General features: G+C 45.5%; 1 protein-coding gene across 1 annotated transcript in view; it reads left to right on the top strand.

Annotated features, from left to right (window-relative positions):
* LOC139266712 (dynein axonemal heavy chain 8-like) overlaps nt 1-24,712 on the top strand; it is a 2,132,242-nt gene that overhangs the window by 1,803,146 nt on the left and 304,384 nt on the right. The window contains exons 68-70 of the mRNA XM_070884298.1: nt 3,465-3,595; nt 10,742-10,895; nt 16,144-16,308. Of these exons, the coding sequence (XP_070740399.1) occupies nt 3,465-3,595; nt 10,742-10,895; nt 16,144-16,308 (450 nt within the window). The remainder of the gene's footprint in view (nt 1-3,464; nt 3,596-10,741; nt 10,896-16,143; nt 16,309-24,712) is intronic.

The following is a 24,712-nucleotide window of genomic DNA, read 5'->3' as shown; positions in this document are numbered from 1 at the left end:
CTCGATTTCAAAATTCTCATTCTTGCTTTCAAATCCCTCCATGGCCTCGCCCTTCCCTATCTCTAATCTCCTTCAGCCCTACAACCCCCTGAGTTGTCTGCACTCCTATAATTCTGCCCTCCTAAGCATCCCTGATTATAATCGCTCAACCATTGGTGGCTGTGCCTTCTGTTGCCCAGGCTCTAAGCTCTGGCATTCCCTTCCTAAACCCCTCTGCCTCTCTACCTCTCTTTCCTCCTTCAAGGTGCTCCTTAATAACTACCTCTTTGACCAAGCTTTTGGTCACCTGTCCTAATTTTTTCTTATGTGACTCCAAGTCCCTTTGTTCATCCACACTTTTAAGTGGCCTATTGTTTAACGTGTATACCCTTTCCTTATTAGCCCTCCCAAAGTGCATTATCTCACACTTCTCCGAATTAAATTCCATTTGCCATTGCTCTGCCCACTTGACCAGTAGATTGATACCCTCCTGCAGGCCATGACTTTCCTCTTCATTATCAACCACGTAACCAATTTTAGTGTCATCTGCAAACTTCTTAAATACTCCCTAATCATACTCCCTATATTCAAATTGAGATCATTGATGTATACCACAAAAATTAAGGGACCCAGTACTGAGACCTGCGGAACCCCACTGGAAACATCTTTCCAGTCACAAAAACAGCCATCAACCATTACCCTTTGCTTCCTACTTCTAAGCCAATTTTGGATCCTTAAATAATTATTGCCTTTCCAAATGTAGATTTATACTGTCTTTCAGGATTTTTTCCAATAATTTTCCCACCACTGAGGTTAGGCTGACAGGCCTGTAATTACTTGGCCTATCCCTTTCTCCCTTCTTAAACAAGGGTAATACATTAGCAGCCCTCCAGTCCTCCGGCATCATGCCCAAATCCAAAGAGGACTGGAAAACGATGGTCAAGGCCTCTGTTATTTCCTCTTTTATTTCACTCGACAGCTTGGGATGCATTTCATCCGGGCCTGGGGACTTACCTACTTTCAAAGCTACTAAACCCTTTATTTCATCCAGAATTTCACACCTCCTCGATAGTAGTATCTGCATTGCCCCTTTCCTTTGTGAAAACAGACGCAAAATATTCATTAAGAACCATACCAACATCTTCCGCCTCCACACAAAGATTACCCTCATGGTCTCTAATAGGCCCTACCCTTTCTTTAGTTATCCTCTTGCTCGTAATATATTTATAGAACATCTTTGGGTTTTCCTTAAATTTACTTGCCAAGAATTTTTCATGCTCTCTCTTAGCATTCCTAATATCCTTTTTAATTTTACCTCTTAACTGTCTATATTCCTCCAAAGATTCTACAGTACAGCCGTCGGTATATGACATAAGCTTCCCTTTTTTTCTTTATCCTCCCATGTACGTACCTAGACATCCAGGGGGCTCTAGAATTGTTTTTCCCACCCTTTTTCTTTAAGGGCACATGTATGGCCTGAATCCTCCAGATTTCCTCCTTGAATGCTTCCCACTGTTCCGACACTGTAGCTGTTTCCAGCCCACTTTGGCCAAATCACTCCTCAACCTAGCAAAGTTAGCGTTTCCCCAATTTGGGACTTTTATTCCTGGTCTATCCTTGTCCTTATCCATAATTAACTTGAATCTGATTGAATTATGGTCACTAGCACCCAAAGTATTCTCCCACTAATAACTGCCCAGCTTCATTCCCCAAAACTAAATTCAAAACTGGCCCCCTCTCGTGTTGGGCTTGTTACATGCAGACTAAAATAGTTCTCTTGAATGCATTTTAAGAATTCCACACCCTCTATACCCTTCACACTACATTTGTCCCAATCAATATTCGGACAGGTAAAGTCCCCTATTATTACTGCCCTATGGTTTTTGGACTTCACAGCATTTTGCCTACTTTTTGCTCCTCTATATCCCTCCCACTGTTTGGGGGTCTATAATACACGCCCAACAGTGTGATCGTCCCTTTTTCATTTTTCAAATCGACCCATATGGCCTAATTTGATGATCCCTCTAACATATCATCCCTCCTCACCACTGTAATAGTTTCTTTAATCAATACTGCGAGCCACCTCCCCCCCCCCTCCTTTATATCCCCTCTCTGTTTTGTCTAAAAATCCTGTAATCAGGAATATCGAGCTGCCAAACCTGCCCCTCTTTCAGCCATGTCTCTGTAATGGCTATAATGTTATACTCCCAAGTGTCCACCTGTGCTCTTAGCTCATCCGCCTTATTCGCTATACTCCTTCCATTTAGCACAAGAAGACCTCCTTGATTACTACTTACTAACCCTTGTTTCCTCTGTCTTACAGATTCACTTTAAAAATTCTTGCTATCCAATTTCAGCTTTACTTCTCTATTGAATATGGGCTACTCGTGCTCCTATTTCTTATGTTCTTATGTTTCATGCTGAACACTTTGTTTCCTCCAATAGCTTGTTACTCTTTATGACTTGAATAGTGGTCCTATATCTGGAAAGGTGATTCTTGTACCTCTCAGGTTCTGTTGGATAGGATACAAGCAAAAGCATACTGTCTATTATGCAAACTCTGTTATTTCTAACCTCCAATTTGTCTCTCCAACATAACATTTCTTGTCTCTATGTTATCAATACTACTCTGTGCTTTTGAATGATAAGGGAGTCAAGGATTATGGGGAGAGGGCAGGGAAGTGGAGTCGATGCCAAGATCAGATCAGTCATGATCTTATTGAATGGCGGAGCAGGCTCGAGGGGCCAAATGGCCTCTCCTGCTCTTATTATTTATGTTCTAATGTTCTCTGAATTTTGCTCTCTTGTTCCTTCCAAGCTATACTACAAGCTCTTCCTTCTGTTTACAGCATTTAAATCAAGAATTATCATGCAGCCTCCTCCAGTAACGTATTCTTTTCCAGGACCGCAAATTTGAAAAACTCTTTACCTGCGTCAGTCTTGTCTTTCTCCTACAAGCTTCAGGATTATAAAACCCAAGAAGGACATAATTTACCACTACTTCCAGACCTTCTGTTCAATCTCATCTACCTCTGCACATTTCAAATTAGTCACAATGGGTTTGTTTTGCCATGTGCCCTTGTTTAACCATTGGGACATGCATGGCTTTATTTTGTTTAAGAACGGTTTTGAAGACAGCCCATTTGTCCTCAGTATATGCATGTCTATCTAATAGGGTTCTCCAGTCAGTCCGCTTTTGCCAAATCATCAGCTATTTTGTAAAATTAGCCTTCCTAAAATCATGAACCAGGATTACATTAGCTCAGCCTTTGCTTGGCCAATTTGATTAAATCTAATTATACTAAATTCGGAGCTGGATTAACCCAAAATTTCATTTCTCATATAAATTATATATTTGGTTTTGTTGTTATGATTTTACACAGAATGGAGAATGATAAACATTGACCAGTTACACTGCTTCTTTAGTTTTTTTCATTGAAAAAGAAAAATCGTACCTCTGACAGCAAGAAAATATTATTTTGCAGATATCTCGTATAATCCGTACAGATTGTGGAAATGCTTTGTTGGTAGGAGTTGGCGGTTCTGGAAAACAAAGCTTCACAAAGCTGGCATCCTTCATTGCTGGATATAAAATCTTTCAGATCACTTTAACCAGGTATGTAGAGAATTTTTAGTAATTTTACAATTGTTAACGAAAATGTTATCTCTTTTTAGCACCTTTTACAGACCAAACTGTATCAATATTCTTGGCAAATCACAAATTGGGCAATAGTCCATAGTCATATTTAGTCACAAGACTCACCAACACATTTCCTTCTTTCTTGCAGGAGAAGGTGGCACATAACACCAGATATCAGGCTGCCACCAGTGGGGAACCAGCGCATTAATATACCTTGTCCCCATTGAAGAGACCATACTGGCAGTCAAGGGAAGGGGCAGAGTGCAGGCCATGACAAGGTCCCACACAAGAGATTGATGTGCAAAATCAAAGCACATGGTATTGGGGTAATGTACTGACGTGGATAGAGAACTGGTTGGCAGACAGGAACAGAGAGTCGGGATAAACGGGTCCTTTTCAGAAAGGCAGACAATGACTAGTGGAGTGCCGAAAAGAGTTCAGTGCTGGAACCCCAGCTCTTTACAATATACATCAATGATTTGGATGAAGGAATTGAGTGTAATATCTCCAAGTTTGCAGATGACACTAAACTGGGTGGCGGTGTGAGCTGCGAGGGGGACGTTAAGAGGCTGCAGGTTGACTTAGACAGGTTAGGTGAGTGGGCAAATGCATGGCAGATGCACTATAATGTGGATAAATGTGAGGTTATCCACTTTGGGGGCAAAAACGCGAACATAAGAATGTAAGAACATAAGAATTAGGAACAGGAGTAGGCCTTCTAGCCCCTCGAGCCTGCTCCGCCATTCAACAAGATCATGGCTGATCTGGCCGTGGGCTCAGCTCCTGAAGGTTGTTTGTGTCTTCCTTAGTGAAGACAGAACCAAAGTATTTGTTCAGTTGGTCTGCCATTTCTTTGTTCGCCATTATGAATTCACCTGATTCTGACTGCAAGGGACCTACATTTGTCTTCAATAATCCTTTTCTCTTCACATATCTATAGAAGCTTTTGCAGTCAGTTTTTATGTTCCCTGCAAGCTTACTCTCATACTTTGTGTTCCCCCTCCAAATTAAACCCTTTGACCTCGTCTGCTGAATTCTAAATTTCTCCCAGTCCTCAGGTTTGTTGCTTTTTCTGGCCAAATGATATGCCTCTTCCTTGGATTTAACACTATCCCTAATTTCCCTTGTTAGCCACGGTTGAACCACCTTCCATAAGAACATAAGAATTAGGATTAGGCCATCTAGCCCCTCGAGCCTGCTCTGCCATTCAAAAAGATTATGGCTGATCTGGCCATGGACTCAGCTCCAGTTACCCGCCCGCTCCCCATAACCCTTAATTCCCTTATTGGTTAAAAATCAATCTATCTGTGATTTGAATACATTCGATGAGCTAGCCTCAACTGCTTCCTTGGGCAGAGAATTCCACAGATACACAACCCTCTGGGAGAAGAAATTCCTTCTCAACTCGGTTTTAAATTGGCTCCCCCGTATTTTGAGGCTGTGCCCCCTAGTTCTAGTCTCCCCGACCAGTGGAAACAACCTCTCTGCCTCTATCTTGTCTATCCCTTTCATTATTTTAAATGTTTCCATAAGATCACCCCTCATCCTTCTGAACTCCAACGAGTAAAGACCCAGTCTACTCAATCAATCATCATAAGGTAACCCCCTCATCTCCGGAATCAGCCTAGTGAATCGTCTCTGTACCCACTCCAAGGCTAGTATATCCTTCCTTAAGTAAGGTGACCAAAACTGCACGCAGTACTCCAGGTGCGGACTCACCAATACCCTGTACGGGGTACAACAGACATGATCTTTACGGCGCGACAACTGCAAGAGAAATGCAGGGAACAGCACCAAACCTTGTACATGGCCTTCTTTGACCTTACAAAGGCCTTTGACACTGTCAATCACGAGGAACTATGGAGCATCCGTTTCAGCTGCCCCCAAAAGTTTGTCACCATCCACCGCCTGCTCCACGACGACATGCAAGCCGTGATCCTGACCAACGGATCCATCACAGACCCAATCCATGTCCGGACCAGGGTCAAGCGGGGCTGCGTCATCGCACCAACCTTCTTCTCGATCTTCCTCACTGCAATGCTCCATGTCACACTCAACAAGCTCCGTGCTGGAATGGAATTAAACTACAGAATCAGTGGAAACCTATTCAACCTTCGTCGTCTCCAGGCCAGATCCAAGACCGTCCCAACCTCTGTCATCAGCTACAGTACGCGGACGACGCTTGCGTCTGCACACATTCAGAGACTGAACTCTAAGTCATAGTCAACATCTTCACTGAGGCGTACGAAAGCATGGGCCTTACACTAAACATCTGTAAGGCAAAGGTCCTCCACCAACCTGACCCCGCCACACAGTACTGCCCCCCCCCACCAGTCATCAAGGTCCATGGCACGGCCCTGGACAACGTGGACCACTTTCCATACCTCGGGAGCCTATTACCAGCAAGGGCAGACATCGACGACGAGATTCAACACTGCCTCCAGTACACCAGCACAGCCATCGGCCACCTGAGGAAGAGAGTGTTCGAAGATCAGGCCCTTGAATCTGCCACCAAGCTCATGGTCGACAGGGCTGTAGTGATACCCACCCTCCTGTACGGCTCAGAGACGTGGACTATATACAGTAGACACCTCAAATCGCTGGAGAAATACCACCAACGATGTCTCCGCAAGATCCTACAATTCCCCTGGGAGGGAAGACGCACCAATGTTAGCATCCTCGATCAGGCCAACATCCCCAGCATTGAAGCACTGACCACACTCGACCAGCTCTGTTGGGCGGGCCACATTGTTCACATGCCTGACACAAGACTCCCAAAGCAAGTGCTCTACTTGGAACTCCTACATGGCAAGCGAGCCCCAGGTGGGCAGAAGAAACGTTTCAAGAACACCCTCAAAGCCTCCTTGATAAAATGCAACATCCCCACCAACACCTGGGAGTCCCTGGCCAAAGACTGCCCTAAGTAGAGGAAGAGCATCCGGGAGGGGGCTGAGCACCTCGAGTCTCGTCACCGACAGCATGCAGAAAACAAGCGCAGGCAGCGGAAGGAGCGTGCGGCAAACCAGTCCCACCCACCCTTTCCTTTAATGACTGTCTGTCCCACCTGTGACAGAGACTGTAATTCCCGTCTTGGACTGTTCAGTCACCTGAGAACTCACTTTTAGAGTGGAAGCAAGTCTTCCTCGATTTCGAGGGACTGCCTATGATGATGATGATTGATCATTGTCAAACATTGAAGTCTTTATTTTGAACACTTGAGGCTGAATTTTCGGTTGTCTATAGCCTCAGTTAATGGCCAGAGGGGGCGTTAATGCGAGCGTTAGAGCTGAGCGACTGGGCGCACAGCTTTTAGCGCCCCGTTGGAAAATTCATTCGAGGCTCACCGAGGACGCAAACCAGTAACGCCTGGCTGCTGCCGATCACTCCAATCATGACGTAATCATGGTGCAATGCACACACTTGTGCCCTGATAGGTAAATTCAGTACGTGCGCCTCATTGAGCACCTGTCGATAACAACATCTGGAACCACAATCGGTACAGGCTTGCAGAGTGGTTAACTGGTGGCGACTTAACGGGATGAGGAAGCACTTCCCTCAGAGGTCAGTCAGTGCAACGTTTACACAGAGCATGGTGTGTGAGCCTCCGAGATTGCAGCGTCAGACAGACATAACAGTACAGGTTGAAAACAAGTGATTTTGAAAATTTTAATGGGTGCATTACTACGCCGCGCCTTTAGGACTCAGCTGTTGCTGGGGTCTGACTCAGAGTTCCGAGTATGCGTAATGGGTCCGCCAAATTTACCGACCAAACTTTCGTTATCGCCTCCCCCAGCTGTAATGTGCAATGGCTGATTTAGCACCCCTGTCAGCCCTTTGACCAAATCTGACGAATTTCTGGGCGGAGTGCACAAACATTTTCAAGGCGCTAAAATTACCGCTCCACCTGGGTTACCGCCCCAAATGAGGCACAACCTAATTTCTTTCCCTTGGTGTTCTTGGACAGATTTGTGTACACCTTTGGAAGTGGCTTAGTGAGTTGTAGTGAATCGTCAGACATAAGGGTACCCTGCACAGTGGTGATGAGTGTGAAAGGAATGGCTTGGGCATTGCAGGGATGATTTATGGTGCATCATGTGGCAGCAAGGGTACACAGCATCAAGTGAAGTAAATGTGGCCATGATGAGGCCATCCCCGGCCTCCCGGGCAGCAATGTGGTCAGGTGCTGATGCCCTGTGTCCTGTGCAGCATCATGTGATTGCGGAGAAGGTTGGTGTTGTTGTTGGTGTTGCTGGTGTGTTTAGTGATGTTGGTGTTGGGGCTGATCGTGGTGGGATTCTGAGGACCAAGGTGAGATTTTGTCAAGGGCATTGATGCTGCTGGAATAGATGGCAGATGAGGTTGAAATGGCAGAAGCAATCTGTGAATAGTGAGAGAGATTGCTCCAAGGAGGTGACAGTGAATAGAGAGTTCATGGCAAACATATAGTCATCCTTGACTCCGAGGGACTGCCTATGATGATGATGATGATGTATACCACTTCTGCACCTGTCATCTTGCCAAAGTAATAGAGAGTCACTGAGATTCCGACTCCACTTATCTGCCGTGCTCCCTGAGGGACGGCAAAGCCGTCAAAAAGTTGGTAAAATTATAAGTGCCTGCTTTTAATCCTCTTAAATAGCACTAGACTATCGGTTAATTAGCTTAATGAAGTGGCCCTCCACTTGGTGCTGGGTCTGCAATCCGCATGCAGACATGACAGGTCAGAAACTCACACGATCCGACCCACTGTCAATCAGGACCATTTTGGTCTCTGAGCCCGCACGCGCGGGGCTGGGAAATTCCAGCCAGTAGCTCCAATATTGTCATCAGCATCATCATAGGCAGTCCCTCAGAATCGAGGAAGACTTGTTTCCACTCTTAGCATGAATTCTTAAGTTGCTGTACAGTCCAATACGAGAACCACAGTCTCTGTCACAGGTGGGACAGACAGTGGTTGAAGGGGAGGGTAGGCGGGGAGCCTGGTTTGCCGTACGCTCCTTCCGCTGCTTGCGCTTGATTTCTGCATGCTCTCGGCGACGATACTCGAGGAGCTCAGCGTCCTCCCGGATGCACTTCCTCCACTTAGGGCGGTCTATGGCCAGGGTCTCCCAGGTGTCAGTGGGATGTCGCACTTTATCAGGGAGGCCTTGAGGGTGTCCTTGTAACAATTCCTCTGCCCACCTTTGGCTCGTTTGCTGTGGACGAGTTCCGAGTAGAGCGCTTGCTTTGGGAGTATCGTGTCTGGCATGCGAACTATGTGACCCCACCCCGCTACTGGCCAAGAATGGGGAAACACTCATTAAGGACACCAAGGCAGTCAGGACCCGCTGGAAGGAGCATTTCGAAGATCTCCTCAATCGAGACTCTGCCTTTGACTCGAGTGTTCTCGACTCCATTCCACAGCCTGCTACCCGTCACCACCTCAGTGAGACCCAATATTGTGATGCCCTGCTGGTTCTGTGGCCCCTCACAGGCAGCAGGAATGGCTCCGAAGAATGCGCTTGACTTCACACAACCGATTTCAGAGGTGCAATATTGTTCCGATAGAAAAAGTGACCTTATTTTCGTATTTAGTTTGTCCTGTGAAGAACTTAATGCCTTTGGTAGAGGTTCAACCCACAATGTCATCATCACAGGCAGTCCCTTGAAGCGAGGATGACTTGCTTCCACACCAAAAAGGGATGAGTTCACAGTGTTTCAATGAAGGTCCTAATATTCCAGATCCCGAACTACATCGTGAAGGGTGGAAGATGTCTGTGCTTGGATTTTTTTAACATGTGGTGGCCGTTGCACACCAGCCACCACACGGGCTTGACAGAGCTAGGTCTTGGTCCAGTGGCAAGACTAACTGGAGACCAGCTCTGCTGCACAGACCGAGCATGCACACATATCGCAGTGTGGGCTGGCCCGCACTGCCCTGGGCCCTCGCCTCTTCTGGGCCCCAGATTCACGCCTCTCCTGGGCCCCGGTCACTTCCCTCTATGGACTCTTGCCACTCCTTCGCCCCTCCTGCTGTGCCTGCCCACATTGCAATTAGCGACCTGGCCTCGTAGCTGTCACCCTCTTGCAGCAGGACACACTGCTCCCTACAGTGGTATGCCACCGCACGCTGCTCCCTCCAATGGCCCCGGCCTGCTGATGGCCTCACCAATACCCTGCACAACTGCAGCAAGACTTCCCCGCTCCTACACTCCATCACCCTGCAATAAAGGCCAAGACTCCACCGGTGCTCCCGATCACCTACTGCACCTGCATACCATCCCCCCCCGTGTCTCATGCACAAGTGCCCCTAGGTCTCGCTGCACTGCAGCACTCCGCAATCTCTCTCCATCCAAACAACAACCTGTTGCCAAATTAAGTTAATGTAAGGGTTAAGTCATGGCAGGAGAGCCCAGACCCGTGCCATGCTCCTCCTGTGCTGTGGGAAATCAGGGATGCTGCCAGTGTGTGCAGAAAGTGTGTCCAGCTGCTGCTCCTGACAGACCGCATTGCGGCACTGGAGCTGCGCATGGATTCACTCTGGAGCATCCGTGATGCTGAAAATGTCGTGAATAGCACATTTAGTGAGTTGGTCACACCGCAGGCAAAGGTTACACAGCCAGATAGGGAATGGGTGACCATCAGGAAGCCACAATGTAAGCCTCAACCATAAAGGGACTCATTTTATATGAAGTTGTTGCTTCTGTATTTTTGATCACACAGTATCCCCTCTATTTAGCTGGCAGGTGACAAAGGTTTGTCCTTGGATGTGGCCCTTCTCCAGAACAGCCTCCTCAGGCTATTGTCCCTACTGCCCAGGGACACAATTCCTCTGAGTCCATTAGATTCAGTCCTTTTCTGATGGTGAAATTATGGAGCTTCAAGCAGACCACAATGATGCTAGAGATCCCGGCAAGACCCCGGTGCACCCCCTTACCAATCACTGCCCCTGAAGTAAGCCTTTTCCCCTTAATTCCCTTCACCTCTCCACCTAAAACCTATCTCTTTAACCAAGATTTTGGGCATTCTCCCAATCTCTCCTTCTTTGGCTGTGAAGCACCTTGGGCAGTTTGTCTATATTCAAGGTGATACGTACGTGCAAGTTGTTGCTGTTGTTGTAAATGTTGTTGTTGCTTCTTTCAGAGCGTATAATGTCGGCAATCTGATGGATGACTTGAAGATACTGTACAGAACAGCTGGGGCAGACGGGAAGGGAATCACTTTCATATTCACTGATAGTGACATAAAGGAAGAGTCCTTTCTTGAGTATATCAACAATGTACTGTCTTCTGGAGAGGTACCTAGTTACTTAGATTTTGTATAGCCACATCTCTGCTCTTTGTAATTATGTATATCTATCTCCTAATTTAATATCCATCAACCATTTGTAATAATCCATCTCCGCGAGTATTAGTTGACCTCCTGATATATGCTGCACTTTCAATCTTTAGGAAGATTTAAATGACTATCATTTGTAATTATATATTAAGATATTAACAACCTAGAATATAAAAGAGAAACTACTCCCCTGTCTTGAATCCCAGGGTCAACCGATTTATGTAATTGTTGTCAGGTTGGGAGTGCAGATGGCAAGTGCAACTGCTTGTTTATGCTGGGGAGGAGAGTAACATTTGGCCAGAGGCAGAGCATTGACCATGCTGCAGGAATTCAATTACTGCAACATAAAAAGGTTTCACTCAAAGGTCGAGACTTTATTATAGACACTGAGGAATATATAAAAGAACTGGTGCGTGAGGTACATTGCAAATATTATTGTCATGGACTTGGAGTTGCTTCTGAGCCAGATCTATGGAATTCAATGTGGGAAATGTAAGGCCATCCACTTGGATCCGAGAAAGAAGAATCAGAATGTTGAGAGCTAAACCATGGATGTATAGACCACAGGGTGGATGGATGGACGCTGGAGGTCACGTGATGAAACCTTCCTATGTCCAAACAGAATTGGCAACCCTCTCTTTCAGAGATCTAACACAGACTCAGTGGTCCAAATGGCCTCCTTCTCTACTGTATGTTTGATTCTATGCACCCTGTGCTGAACCCATCAGGGGCAGTCTGGACATAGTTCCAAGGATTACACAGGAATAGTCAAGCACACTTCAAAAGTTGTTCAGCGATGTAACTGGGGTAGGCATAAGAAGCGCACCCACCCTCCCAAACAGAAAATATTGACTTATCTTCAATGGTCTGGAAACTTGGTGGATTCGGTTTCTGTGAACTCGGATCTTCATTCATACAATCATAGAATCATAGAAATTTAAAGCACAGAAGGAGGCCATATCGGCCCATCATGCCCGCAAAAGCTGACAAAGAGCTATCCAGCCAATCTCACTTTCCAGCTTTTGGTTCGTAGCCCTGTAGGTTACGGCACTTCAAGTGCACATCCAAGTACCTTTTAAATATAGTGAGAGTTTCTGCCTCTACCAGCCTTTCAGGCAACAAGTTCCAGACTCCCACCATCCTCTGGGTGAAGAAATTTCCCCTCAAATCCCCTCTAAACCTCCAACCAATTATTTGAAATCTATGCCCCCTGGTTGTTGACCCCTCCGCTAAGGGAAATAGGTCCTTCCTATCCACTCTATCTAGGCCCCTCATAATTTTATATTCCTCAATAAGGTCTAACCTCAGCCTCCTCTGTTCCAAGGAAAACAAATCCAGCTTATCCCAATCTTTCCTCATAGCTACAATTTTCCTGTCCAGGAAACATCCTCGTAAATCTCTTCTGTACCCTATCTAGTACAATCACATCGTTCCTGTAATGTGGTGACCTGAACTGCACGCAATACTCTCATCATCATCAAAGACGGTCCCTCGAACGAGGATGACTTGCTTCCACATGAGTTCACAGATGTTTCAATGAAGGACACAATGTTCCAGTCCTGAACTCCAGTTGAAGGGGTGGACGATGCCTATGTGTGGATTTTTTTAACGTGTGGTGACCGTTGCACATCAGCCACCACACGGGCTTGACAGAGCTAGGCCTTTATCCAGTGGCAAGGGTTAACCAGGACGACTGGAGACCTGCTCTGCTGCACGGACCTAGTGTGCACACATATCGCAGTGTGAGCTGACCCGTGCTGCACCTGGGCCCTCGGCTCTTCTGGGCCCTCATTCGCCGCACCTCCGCCACAATCTCTCGCCGCTCCTCTGCCATAAACATTCGCCACACCTCCGCCACGAGTACGCTAGTTGTGACCTAACTACTGTTTTATAAAGTTCAAGCATAACCTCTATGCCTCGGCTAATAAAGTATCCATATGCCTTCTTAACCACCTTCAATGATCTGTGGACCTGCACTCCAAGGCCCCTTTATTCCTCTACACTTCCCAGTGTCCTACCATTTAATGTGTTAGCCTTGTTAGCCCTCCCCAAATGCATTTACCTCACACTTCTCCGGATTGAATTCCATTTGCCACTGTTCTGACCACCTAACCAGTTTATTGATATCTTCCTGCAGTCTACAGCAGGGTGGATAAGGGAGAACCAGTGGATGTGGTGTATTTGGATTTCCAGAAGGCATTCAATAAGGTGACACATAAAAGGTTACTGCACAAAATAAAAGTTCACGGGGTTGGGGGTAACATATTAGCATGGATAGCTGATTAACTAACTAATAGAAAACAGAGAGTCGGGATAAATGGGTCATTTTCCGGCTAGCAAACAGTAACTAGTGGGGTGCCGCAGGGATCAGTGCTGGGGCCTCAACTATTTACAATTTATATTAATGACTTGGATGAAGGGACCGATGTAATGTAGCCAAGTTTGCTGATGATACAAAGATGGTGGGAAAGCAAATTGTGAGGAGGACACAAAAATCTGCAAAGGGATATTGACAGGCTAAGTGAATGAGGCAAAATATTTACCAGATGGAGTATAATGTGGGAAAATGTGAGGTTATCCACTTTGGCAAGAAAAATAGAAAATCAAATTATAATTTAAATGGAGAAAGTACGGCAGTACAGAGGGACCTCGGAGTCCTTGTGCATGAAACACAAAAAGTTAGTATGCAGGTACAGCAGGTAATCAGGAAGGGAAATGGAATGTTGGCCTTTATTGCAAGGGGGATAGAGTATAAAAGCAGAGAAGTCCTGCTGCAACTGTACAGGGTATTGGTGAGGCCACTCCTTGAGCACTGCGTACAGTTTTGGTCTCCGTATTTAAGGAAGGATATACTTGCATTGAAGGCTGTACAGAGAAGGTTCACTGGATTGATTCCTGAGATGAGGGGATTGACTTATGAAGATAGGTTGAGTAGGTTGGGCCTATACTCATTGGAGTTCAGAAGAATGAGAGGTGATCTTATCAAAACATATAAGATAATGAGGGGGCTCGACAAGGTGGATGCAGAGAGGATATTTTCACTGATAGATGAAACTAAAACTTAGGGACATAGTCTCAGAATAAGGGGCCGCCCATTTAAAACTGATGAGGAGGAATTTCTTCTCTCTGAGTGTTGTAAATCTATGGAATTCTCTGCCGCAGAGAGCTGTGGAGGCTGGGTCATTGAATATATTTAAGGTGGAAATAGACAGATTTTTGAGCGATAAGATAATACAGGGTTATGGGGAACAGGCAGGGAAGTGGAGCTGAGTCCATGATCAGATCAGCCATTTTCTTATTAAATGGTGGAGCGGGCTCGAGGGGCCAAATGGTCTACTCCTGTTCCTATTTCTTATGTTCTTATGTTCTTCATTATCAACCACATAGTTGATTTTAGTATCATATGCAATCTACTTAATCATATAGCCCACATTCAAATCTAAGTCATTGATATATACCACAAAAAGCAAGGGACTTGGTACTGAGCCCTGTAGAACCTCACTTGAACAGCCTTGAAATCACAAAATCACCCATCACCCATCATCCATTACCCCTTGCTTCCTGCCTCTGAGCCAATTTTGGATCCAACTTGCAACTTTGCCTTGGGACACATGGGCTTTTACTTTCGTGACAGTCTGCCATGTCGGACCTTATCAAAAGCCTTGCTAAAATCCATATACACTACATCAAATGCACTGCTCTCATCGACCCTCCTTGTTACCTCCTCAAAAAATTAAATCATGTTAGTCAGGCATGACTATCTCTTAACAAATCCATGCTGACTATCCTTGATTAATCCGTGTCTTTCTAAGTGAAGATTTATCCTGTCCCCTCAGAAGTTTTCCCAATAATTTTCCCACCACTGAGATTAGGCTGACTGGTCTTTAATTACTCGGGTATATTCCTTTCTCCCTTTTTAAACAAAGGTCCTCCGCCACCACACCTGTAGCCAGAGAGGACTGGAAAATGAAGGTCAGAGCTTCTGCTATTTCCTCTTTTACTTCTCTTAACAGCCTGGGATACATTTAATCCACACCTGGGGATCTATCCGCTTTCAAAGCTGCTATGCCCCTTAATACTTCCTCTCTCACTATGTTTATTTCATCTAATATTTCACATACCTCCTCCCTGATTACAATGTCTGCATTGCCCCTCTCATTTGTGAAAACAGACACAAAGTATTCTTTAAGAACCATACCCACGTTTTCTGCCTCTACACACAGATTACCTTTGTGGTCTCTAATAAGCTGTACTCTTTCTTTAGTTAGCCTCTTGCTGTTAATGTATTTATAAAACATTTTGTGTTTTTCCTTGATTTTACTTGCCAAAGTTTTTTCAGGTTTTCTCTTTGCTTTCCTAATTTCCTTTTTAGTTGCATCCCTGCAATTTCTATACTCCTCTAGAGTTTCTGCAGTATTGAGTATCAGTCATAAGCCTCCCTCTTTTTCTTTATCCTCCCCTGTATGTCCCTTGACATCCAGGTGGCTCTAGATTTGTTCGTCCCACCCTTTTTCTTTAAGGGAATATACTTGGTCTGAACCCTCAAGATCTCCTCCTTGAATGCCTCCCACTGCTCTGACACTGATTTACCTTCACGTAGCTGTTTCCAGTCCACTATGGCTAAATCACATCTCAGCTTAACAAAATTGGCTTTTCCCCAATTGAGAACTTTTATTCCTGATCTCTGTTTGTCCTTTTCCATAACTGCCCTAAATCTAATTGAATTATGATGACTAGTGCCAGAATGCTCTCCCACTGATACCCATTTCACCTGCCCAGCTTCATTCCCTAAAACTTTAAGTCCAAAACCCCATCTCTCTTGTTGGGCTTGCTACATACTGGCTAAAGAAGTTCACCTCAATGCATTTTAAGAATGTTGCACGCTCTATACCTTTCACACACATTTTTATCCCAGTTAATATTAGGGTAGTTGAAATTCCCTGCTATTACTGCTCTATAGTTATTGCACTTCTCAGAAATTTGCCTGCATATTTACTCTTCTATCTCCCTACTATTCAACCTACTTAAATCCACAGTATTCGCTATTTCAAGCATTACATTGTCTAAGTAAACATAGCAAAATAACTGCAACCAGAACAACAAATATTTACCAATGATAATAAGCTATCTGAACAGATCAAAATTGCCGCTATTAACATGTATGAAGTATAGTATATTTAAATTGCTGTCCTCTTTTCCTTTGATAGATATCAAATTTATTTGCTCGGGATGAACTTGATGAGATTACTCAATCACTAATTGCATCAATGAAGAAAGATGCACCTCGTATCCCTCCCACTTATGACAATCTATATGAATATTTTATAAGAAGAGCCAGGATCAATCTGCATGTTGTCCTCTGCCTCTCTCCGGTCAGTGCCTCACCAGTACTACAAATTGATAACCACAAAATGTTAACTCAGTATTGTTTTTAATTTGGCTATCTATGTAACAAGAAATTCTGTGTCTGTGTGAAAGTGAGAGGAGTGCTTCTATTCACTTTGTGATTGGTCCATGATAATCATGTGGCATTATTGGTCACATAGTTAGCAGGGACCAATCAAATCCAACAATCAACAATTAATTGAATTCCATTGGTTTTGAGGAAATCATGGGGTTAGAATTCCCAATCTCCTGTCATTCCTTCAGCAGAAGATTGCAGAAACCCTGGAGAAATAGCATAGATGGAAAGTAGGAAAGTAGGGAAGTTATGCTCAACCTACATCACGTACAGTTCTGGTTCCCATATGATAGCAAGGATATAGAGGCACTGGAGAGGGTGCAAAGAAGGATTACAAGTATGATACCAGAAATGCATATATATATCAGGAAAGGATGAACAGGCTGGGTCTCTTTTCTCTTGAAAAGAGAAGGCTGAGGGGTGACCTAATAGAGGTCTTTAAAATTGTGAAAGGTTTTGATAGATTGGATACAGAGAGAATGTTTCCACTTGTGGAGAAGAGCATAACTGGAAGCTATCAATATAAGTTAGTCACCAAGAAATCCAGTTGGGAATTCAAAAGAAGCTTCTTTTCCCAAAAAGTGGTGAGAATGTGCAACTCACAACCACAGCGTTGAAGCGAATAGTATAGATGCATTTAAGGGGAGGCTAGACAAGCAAATGAGGGAGAAGGGAATAGTGGGTTATGCTGATAGATTTCAATGAGGAAAGACAGGAGGAGGCTCCACTGGTTAGGCCAAATGGCCTGTTTCTGTGTTATATATCCGATGTAATCCTAAGTAAAACCCCCACGGAGATTATACCCTGTAGAATTTAGTTAAAGCGAATGTGGTAGGTTTCTATGTATGGATTTTAAGAATCCATCCGATAAAGTTCGACCAAAGAAACAAAGAAAAATTAAGGCACATGGTAGTAAAGGGAATTTAATTTCATGGAAAGATGTCTGGGCAACAGAAAGTAAGGCGTGGGGTAAATTAATTTTTTTGGATTGATGGAATATGGATAGCGCTGTTTCCCAGGGATCTGTTCTTGGACCTCTTGTGTTTTCCATTTCTGTAAATGATTTGGCCATAGGCATGAGAAGAATGATATTAAAGTTTGCTATTTATACCAAATTATGGAGTATGGCAAATCGTAAGGGATAATGCAGGAGATTTTAAAAGTGCATAAACTAACTCTAGGAGAGTAGAAGGGGTCGAAATTGACCCCCTCGTTAAGCTCCATTACTGCCTCCCAGTCTATCCAATCTTTCGTTAGCTAAAATTCTCCAGTCCAGGCAACATCCTCCTAAATTTCCTCTGTACCCTCTCTAGTGCAATCACATCTTTCCTATAATGTGGTGACCAAAACTGCATGCAGTGCTCTAACTGTGGCGTAACTGGTGTTTGATACATTTCAAGCAAAATCTCCCTGCTCTTATATTCTATGCCTCGGCTAATAACGTATTCCATATGCCTTCTTAGCCACCTTAGGGAATAAGGGGTTATGGGGAGCAGGCAGGGAAGTGGACCTGAGTCCATGATCAGATCAGCCATGATTGTATTAAATGGAAGTGCAGGCTCGAGGGGCCATAATTCTTATGTTCTTATCTACCTGGCCTGCCACCTTCAGGGATCTGTGGACATGCACTCCAAGGTCCTTTTGTTCCTCTACACTTCTTAGTGCCCTACCATTTAATGTGTATTCCCTTTCCTTGTTAGCTCTCACCAAATGCATTACCTCACACTTCTCCAGATTGAATTCCATTTGCCACTGTTCTGCCTACCTGACCAGTTCATTGATATGTTCCTGCAGTCTACAGCTTTCTTCTTCATTATCAATCATACAGCCAACTTTTGTATTATCTGCAAACTTCTTAATATACTTACTATATTCAAGTATAACTCATTGATCAAAAAGCAAGGGACCCAGTACTGAGCTCTGCGGAACCCCACTGGATACAGCCTTCCAGTCACACAAACACCCATCAACCATTGCTCTTTATTTCCTGCCTCTGAGTCAATTTTGGATCCAACTTGCCACTTTGCCCTGAATCCCATGGGCTTTCACTTTCGTGACCAGTCTGTCATGTGGAACCTTATCAAAAGCCTTGCTAAAATCCATATACACGACAACAACCCTTATCGACCCTCCTTGTTACCTCCTAAAATAATTTAATCAAGTTAGTCAGACATGACCTTCCCTTAACAAATGCATGCTGACTGTCCCCGATTAATTCATTCCATTCTAACTGAAGATTTATCCTCTCCCTCAGAATTACGTCCAATAATTTTCCAACTACCATTCCATGAATTTGTTCTCCACATTATTACTGCAAATTTTGTTTTCCCAGTCTATATGTAGATTAAAGTCCCCCATGATTACCATATTACCCTTGTTACATGCATCTCTAATTGCCTGATTTATTCTTTGCCTTACATTACAACGACTGTTTGGGGATCTATAAACAACTCCCACCAAAGATTTTTGCCCCATGCTGTTTCTTAGCTCCACCCAAACTGATTCTACTTCTTGATTTTCTAAGCTAAGATCCTTTCTCTCTACTGTCTTTATCCCATCCTTTATTATCAGGGCTACCCCTTCTCCTTTTCCAATTTGCTAAAAGTCTTCTAAAAGTTAAGTATCCTGGAATATTTAGTTCCCAACCTTGGTCACTTTACAACCAGGTCTCAGTAAAGGCTACGAGATCAAACATATTCATTTCTATTGTGTTCTGAACACAGATGAGACTGCACACAGGGAGATTAAAGTAACAGTAACCTCAGTCTTTATTAAGACACTTCAGGGGATGCACTCCCTGGTGGCGGAACATGGGTGTGCATGCTTTACAGATGCACAACATCACTCCCCCCCAAAAGTCAAAGTGAAAACTATTTACAAGGTGAGGCGGTCGGGAGCCTTTCTTTCCCTGCTGGACCGCCTTGGTACAAATGTCTGTTCTGGTATGTTGGCTGTGCCTTCACTGGGCTGGCGTGTTGTTGGCCCTGCAGGGCTGCTGGGTGAGCCTGGCCTTGCTGGGCTGTTGGGTGTGATGGGTTCAATTTCCTGGTCCGGGATGGTGTCGTTGATCCTTTGGGTGTGTGTTGTGGGCTCAAAAAAGGTGGTGTCTGCTGTGGGTTGTTCAGGGCAGTCTGTGAACCGCAGCCTCATTTGGTCCAGGTGCTTTCTTCAAATTTGTCCATTGTCTGGTTTGACTACAAACACACTACTCCCTTCTTTAGCTATCACCGTGCCCGCGATCCACTTAGGACCATGTCCATAGTTTAGCACATACACAGGGTCATTCAGATCAATTTCACGTGACACAGTGGCGCGACCATCGTTTACATTTTGTTGCTGCCGCCTGCTCTCTACCTGATCATGCAGGTTGGGCTGAACCAGAGTCTGGTTTTTAGTGTCCTTTTCATGAGTAGCTCAGCCGGGGGCACCCCTGTGAATGAGTGGGGTCTCGTGCGATAGCCGAGCAGTACTCGGGACAGGCGGGTTTGGAGTGAGCCTTCCATGACTTGTTTGAGGCTCTGTTTGATTGTTTGTACTGCCCGCTCAGCCTGCCCATTGGAGGCTGGTTTAAACGGGGCCGAGGTGACATGTTTGATCCCATTCTTTAAATTCGGCACTGGTGAAACATGGCCCGTTGTCACTGATCAGTATGTCAGGCAGGCCATGGGTGACAAACATGGCCCTCAGGCTTTCAATGGTGGCGGTGGCGGTGCTTCCCGACATTATTTCACATTCAATCCATTTTGAAAAAGCATCCACCACCACCACCAGGAAGATTTTACCGAGAAACAGGCCCGCATCGTCGACATGGATCCTCGACCATGGTCTGGAGGGCCAGGACCACAAACTTAGTGGTGCCTCTCTGGGCGCGTTGCTCAACTGAGCACACACGCTGCATTGCCGTACACAGGACTCTAAGTCAGAGTCGATACCGGGCCACCACACATGGGATCTGGCTATCGCTTTCATCATTACTATACCCGGGTGTGTGCTGTGGAGATCCGAGTTGAATGTCTCCCTGCCCTTTTTGGGTAGCACTACGCAGTTACCCCACAACTGGCAGTCTTCCTGAATGGACAGCTCGTCCTTTTGCCGCTGGAACGGCTTGATTAGCTTTTGCATTTCAACAGGGATGCTGGACCAGCTCCCATGCAGTACACAGTTTTTTACTCGGGACAGCAGAGGATCTTGGCTGGTCCAAGTCCTAATCTGGCGGGCCGTGACAGGTGAGTTATCATTTTCAAACGCTTCCATGACCATCAACAAGTCTGCGGGCTGCGCCACCATCAACAAGTTTGCAGGCTGCGCCATTTCCACCCCCGTGGTGGGCAATGGTAGCTGACTGAGAGCATCCGCACAGTTCTCGGTGCCTGGCCTGTGGCGGATGGTATAGTTATACGCTGATAGCGCGAGTGTCCACCTTTGTATGCGGGCTGAGGCATTAGTATTTATCCCCTTGTTTTCAGCGAACAGGAATATGAGGGGCTTGTGATCGGTTTCCAGCTCAAATTTGAGGCCAAACAGGTACTGATGCATTTTCTTTACCCCGAACACACACGCTAATGCCTCTTTCTCAATCATGCTGTAGGCCCTCTCGGCCTTAGGCAAGCTCCTGGAGGCATAGGTGACAGGTTGCAACTTCCCCGCAATGTTAGCTTGTTGCAATACACACCGACTCCGTAAGATGACGCATCACATGTTAGCATAAGTCTTTTACATGGGTTATACAATACAAGCAGCTTGTTGGAGCATAAAATGTTTCTGGTTTTCTCAAAAGCAATTATTTGTTTTTTTTCCCCATACCTAGTTCTCACCTTTACGCAATAACACATGTAGAGGCTCTAAGAGGGTGCTTAACCCCGGTAGGAATTAACCAAAATAGTTGAGGAGTCCCAGGAACGACCGCAGCTCTGTGACATTCTATGGCCTGGGCACATTCCTGATAGACTCTGTCTTGGCGTCTGTGGGCCAGATGCCGTCCGCCGCAATCTTTCTCCACAAAAACTCCACTTCTGTTGCCATGAAGAGGCATTTCGACCTCTTCAGCCGCAGCCCCACATGATCCAGTCGCTGGAGGACCTCCTCCAGGTTTTGTAGGTGCTCGACGGTGTCCCGACCCGTGACCAATATGTCGTCCTGAAAAACCACCGTGCGTGGTACCGACTTGAGTAGCCTCTCCATGTTTATCTGGAAGATCGCTGCAGCCGACCTAATTCCAAAAGGGCATCTATTGTAGATGAACAGTCCCTTGTGCGTGTTGATGCAGGTGAGGCCCTTTGAAGACTCCTCCAGCTCTTGCGTCATGTAGGCCGAAGTCAGGTCGAGCTTGGTGAACGTCTTGCACAAATAGATCGTCTGCCTTAGGTAGCAGGTATTGGTCCTGAGGCGAGAAACGATTAATAGTTACTTTATAATCGCCGCAAATCCTGACCGTGCCATCACTTTTGAGTCCTGGAACAATAGGGCTGGCCCACTGGCTGAATTCCACTGAGGAGATGATGCCCTCGCGTTGCAGCCTGTCCAGCTCGATTCCCACAATCTCCCTCATCATGTGAGATACCGCTCGCGCCTTGCGGTGAATGGGTCGTGCTTCTGGGACCAAGTGGATCCGCACCTTCACCCCGGAAAAGTTTCCAATGCCTGGCTCAAAAAAGGAAGGAAATTTGTTCAGAACCTGGGTACATGAGGCCTCATCGACATGTGATAACGCTCGGATGTCATCCCAGTTCCAGCGGATTTTGCCCAGCCAGCTCCTTCCGAGCAATGTGGGGCCATCGCCCGGGACAATAAAGAGTGGCAGTTCATGCACCGTGCCCTCGTAGGTGGCCTTGACCATGGCACTGCCCAGGATAGTGATAAGCTCTTTGGTGTACGTTCTCATGTGGATGGGGCTCAGGGCTGGTCTGAGTGCCTTGTTGCACCATGGTCTCTCAAACATCTTTTTACTCATGATGGATTGGTTAGCACCAGTGCCCAGTTCCATGGCTACAGGTAAACCATTCAATTTTACGTTTAGCATTATAGGTGGACATTTCGTCAAAAATGTGTGCACCCCGTGTACTTCAGCATCTGCCTCCTTTCTCTGAGGCTCGAAATTGCTTTGGTCCACCATGGAACGATCTTCCTCTGCCACGTGCTGGTTAGCAGGTATTGCAGAGCTTGCAGCTCTTCTGCAAGCTTGTTGGAGGTGCCCCGTGTTGCACAGCTCTTGCAAACATATCCTTTGAAGCAACATGAATAGGCTGAATGGAAGCCTCCACAACGCCAACAAGGTGTGAATTGCTTTGCATTCATCCTTTGTTGTGGACTCTGTGTCATCTGGGTCACCTGAGGCCTGCTGGCAGTTGCAGACTCGTGGTTTCTGCCCTGTACATTTCTGCTCGCAAACACAGTTCCAGTTAATTTATGAACATTGCTAGCACTTGTATGCTGAGTGATTTGTTTGGTGTTATCACTGGTGGACATAAATGCCTGTGCTATCGCAATGGCCTTACTGTGGGTCGGTGTCTCTAGAAACATAGAACATAGGTGCAGGAGTAGGCCATTTGACCCCTCGAGCCTGCACCACCACTCATGGCTGAACGTGCAACTTCAGTACCCCATTCCTGCTTTCTCGCCATACCCCTTGATCCCTCTAGTAGTAAGGACTACATCTAACTCCTTTTTGAATATATTTAGTGAATTGGCCTCAACAACTTTCTGTGGTAGAGAATTCCACAGGTTCACCACTCTCTGGGTGAAGAAGTTTCTCCTCATCTCGGTCCTAAATGGCTTATCCCTTGTCCTTAGACTGTGACCCCTGGTTCTGGACTTCCCCAACATTGGGAACTTTCTTCCTGCATCTAACCTGTCTAAACCCGTCAGAATTTTAAACGTTTCTATGAGATCCCCTCTCATTCTTCTGAACTCCAGTGAATACAAGCCCAGTTGATCCAGTCTTTCTTGATATGTCAGTCCTGCCATCCCGGGAATCAGTCTGGTGAACCTTCGCTGCACTCCCTCAATAGCAAGAATGTCCTTCCTCAAGTGAGGAGACCAAAACTGTACACAATACTCCAGGTGTGGCCTCACCAAGGCCCTGTACAACTGTAGTAACACCTCCCTGCCCCTGTACTCAAATCCCCTCGCTATGTAGGCCAACATGCCATTTGCTTTCTTAAGCGCCTGCTATACTGCATGCCAACCTTCAATGACTGATGTACTATGACACCCAGGTCTCGTTGCACCTCCCCTTTTCCTAATCTGTCACCATTCAGATAATAGTCTGTCTCTCTGTTTTTAACCACCAAAGTGGATAATCTCACATTTATCCACATTATACTTCATCTGCCATGCATTTGCCCACTAACCTATCCAAGTCACTCTGCAGCCTCATAGCATCCTCCTCGCAGCTCACACTGCCACCCAACTGAGTGTCATCTGCTAATATGGAGATACTACATTTAATCCCCTCGTCTAAATCATTAATGTACAATGTAAACAGCTGGGGCCCCAGCACAGAACCTTGTGGTACCCCACTAGTCACTGCCTGCCATTCTGAAAAGTACCCATTTACTCCTACTCTTTGCTTCCTGTCTGACAACTAGTTCTCAATCCACGTCAGTACACTACCCCCAATCCCATGTGCTTTAACTTTGCACATTAATCTCTTGTGTGGGACCTTGTCGAAAGCCTTCTGAAAGTCCAAATACACCACATCAACTGGTTCTCCCTTGTCCACTCTACTGGAAACATCCTCAAAAAATTCCAGAAGATTTGTCAAGCATGATTTCCCTTTCACAAATCCATGCTGACTTGGACCTATCATGTCACCCCTTTCCAAATGCGCTGCTATGACATCCTTAATAATTGATTCCATCATTTTGCCCACTACTGATGTCAGGCTGACCGGTCTATAATTCCCTGTTTTCTCTCTCCCTCCTTTTTTAAAAAGTGGGGTTACATTGGCTACCCTCCACTCCATAGGAACTGATACAGTGTCTATGGAATGTTGGAAAATGACTGTCAATGCATCCGCTATTTCCAAGGCCACCTCCTTCAGTACTTTGGGATGCAGTCCATCAGGCCTTGGGGATTTATCGGCCTTCAATCTCATCAATTTCCCCAACACAATTTCCCGGCTAATAAGGATTTCCCTCAGTTCCTCCTTCTTACTAGACCCTCTGACCCCTTTTATATCCGGAAGGTTGTTTGTGTCCTCCTTCGTGAATACCGAACTAAAGTACTTGTTCAATTGGTCCGCCATTTCTTTGTTCCCTGTTATGACTTCCCCTGATTCTGACTGCAGGGGACCTAAGTTTGTCTTTACTAACCTT

This window comes from Pristiophorus japonicus, chromosome 7, assembly GCF_044704955.1.
Source record: "Pristiophorus japonicus isolate sPriJap1 chromosome 7, sPriJap1.hap1, whole genome shotgun sequence".
In the NCBI taxonomy this organism is placed as follows: domain Eukaryota; kingdom Metazoa; phylum Chordata; class Chondrichthyes; family Pristiophoridae; genus Pristiophorus; species Pristiophorus japonicus.
The sequence above is the reverse complement of the archived record's forward strand: the minus strand, read 5'-3'. Positions and strand labels throughout refer to the sequence as shown.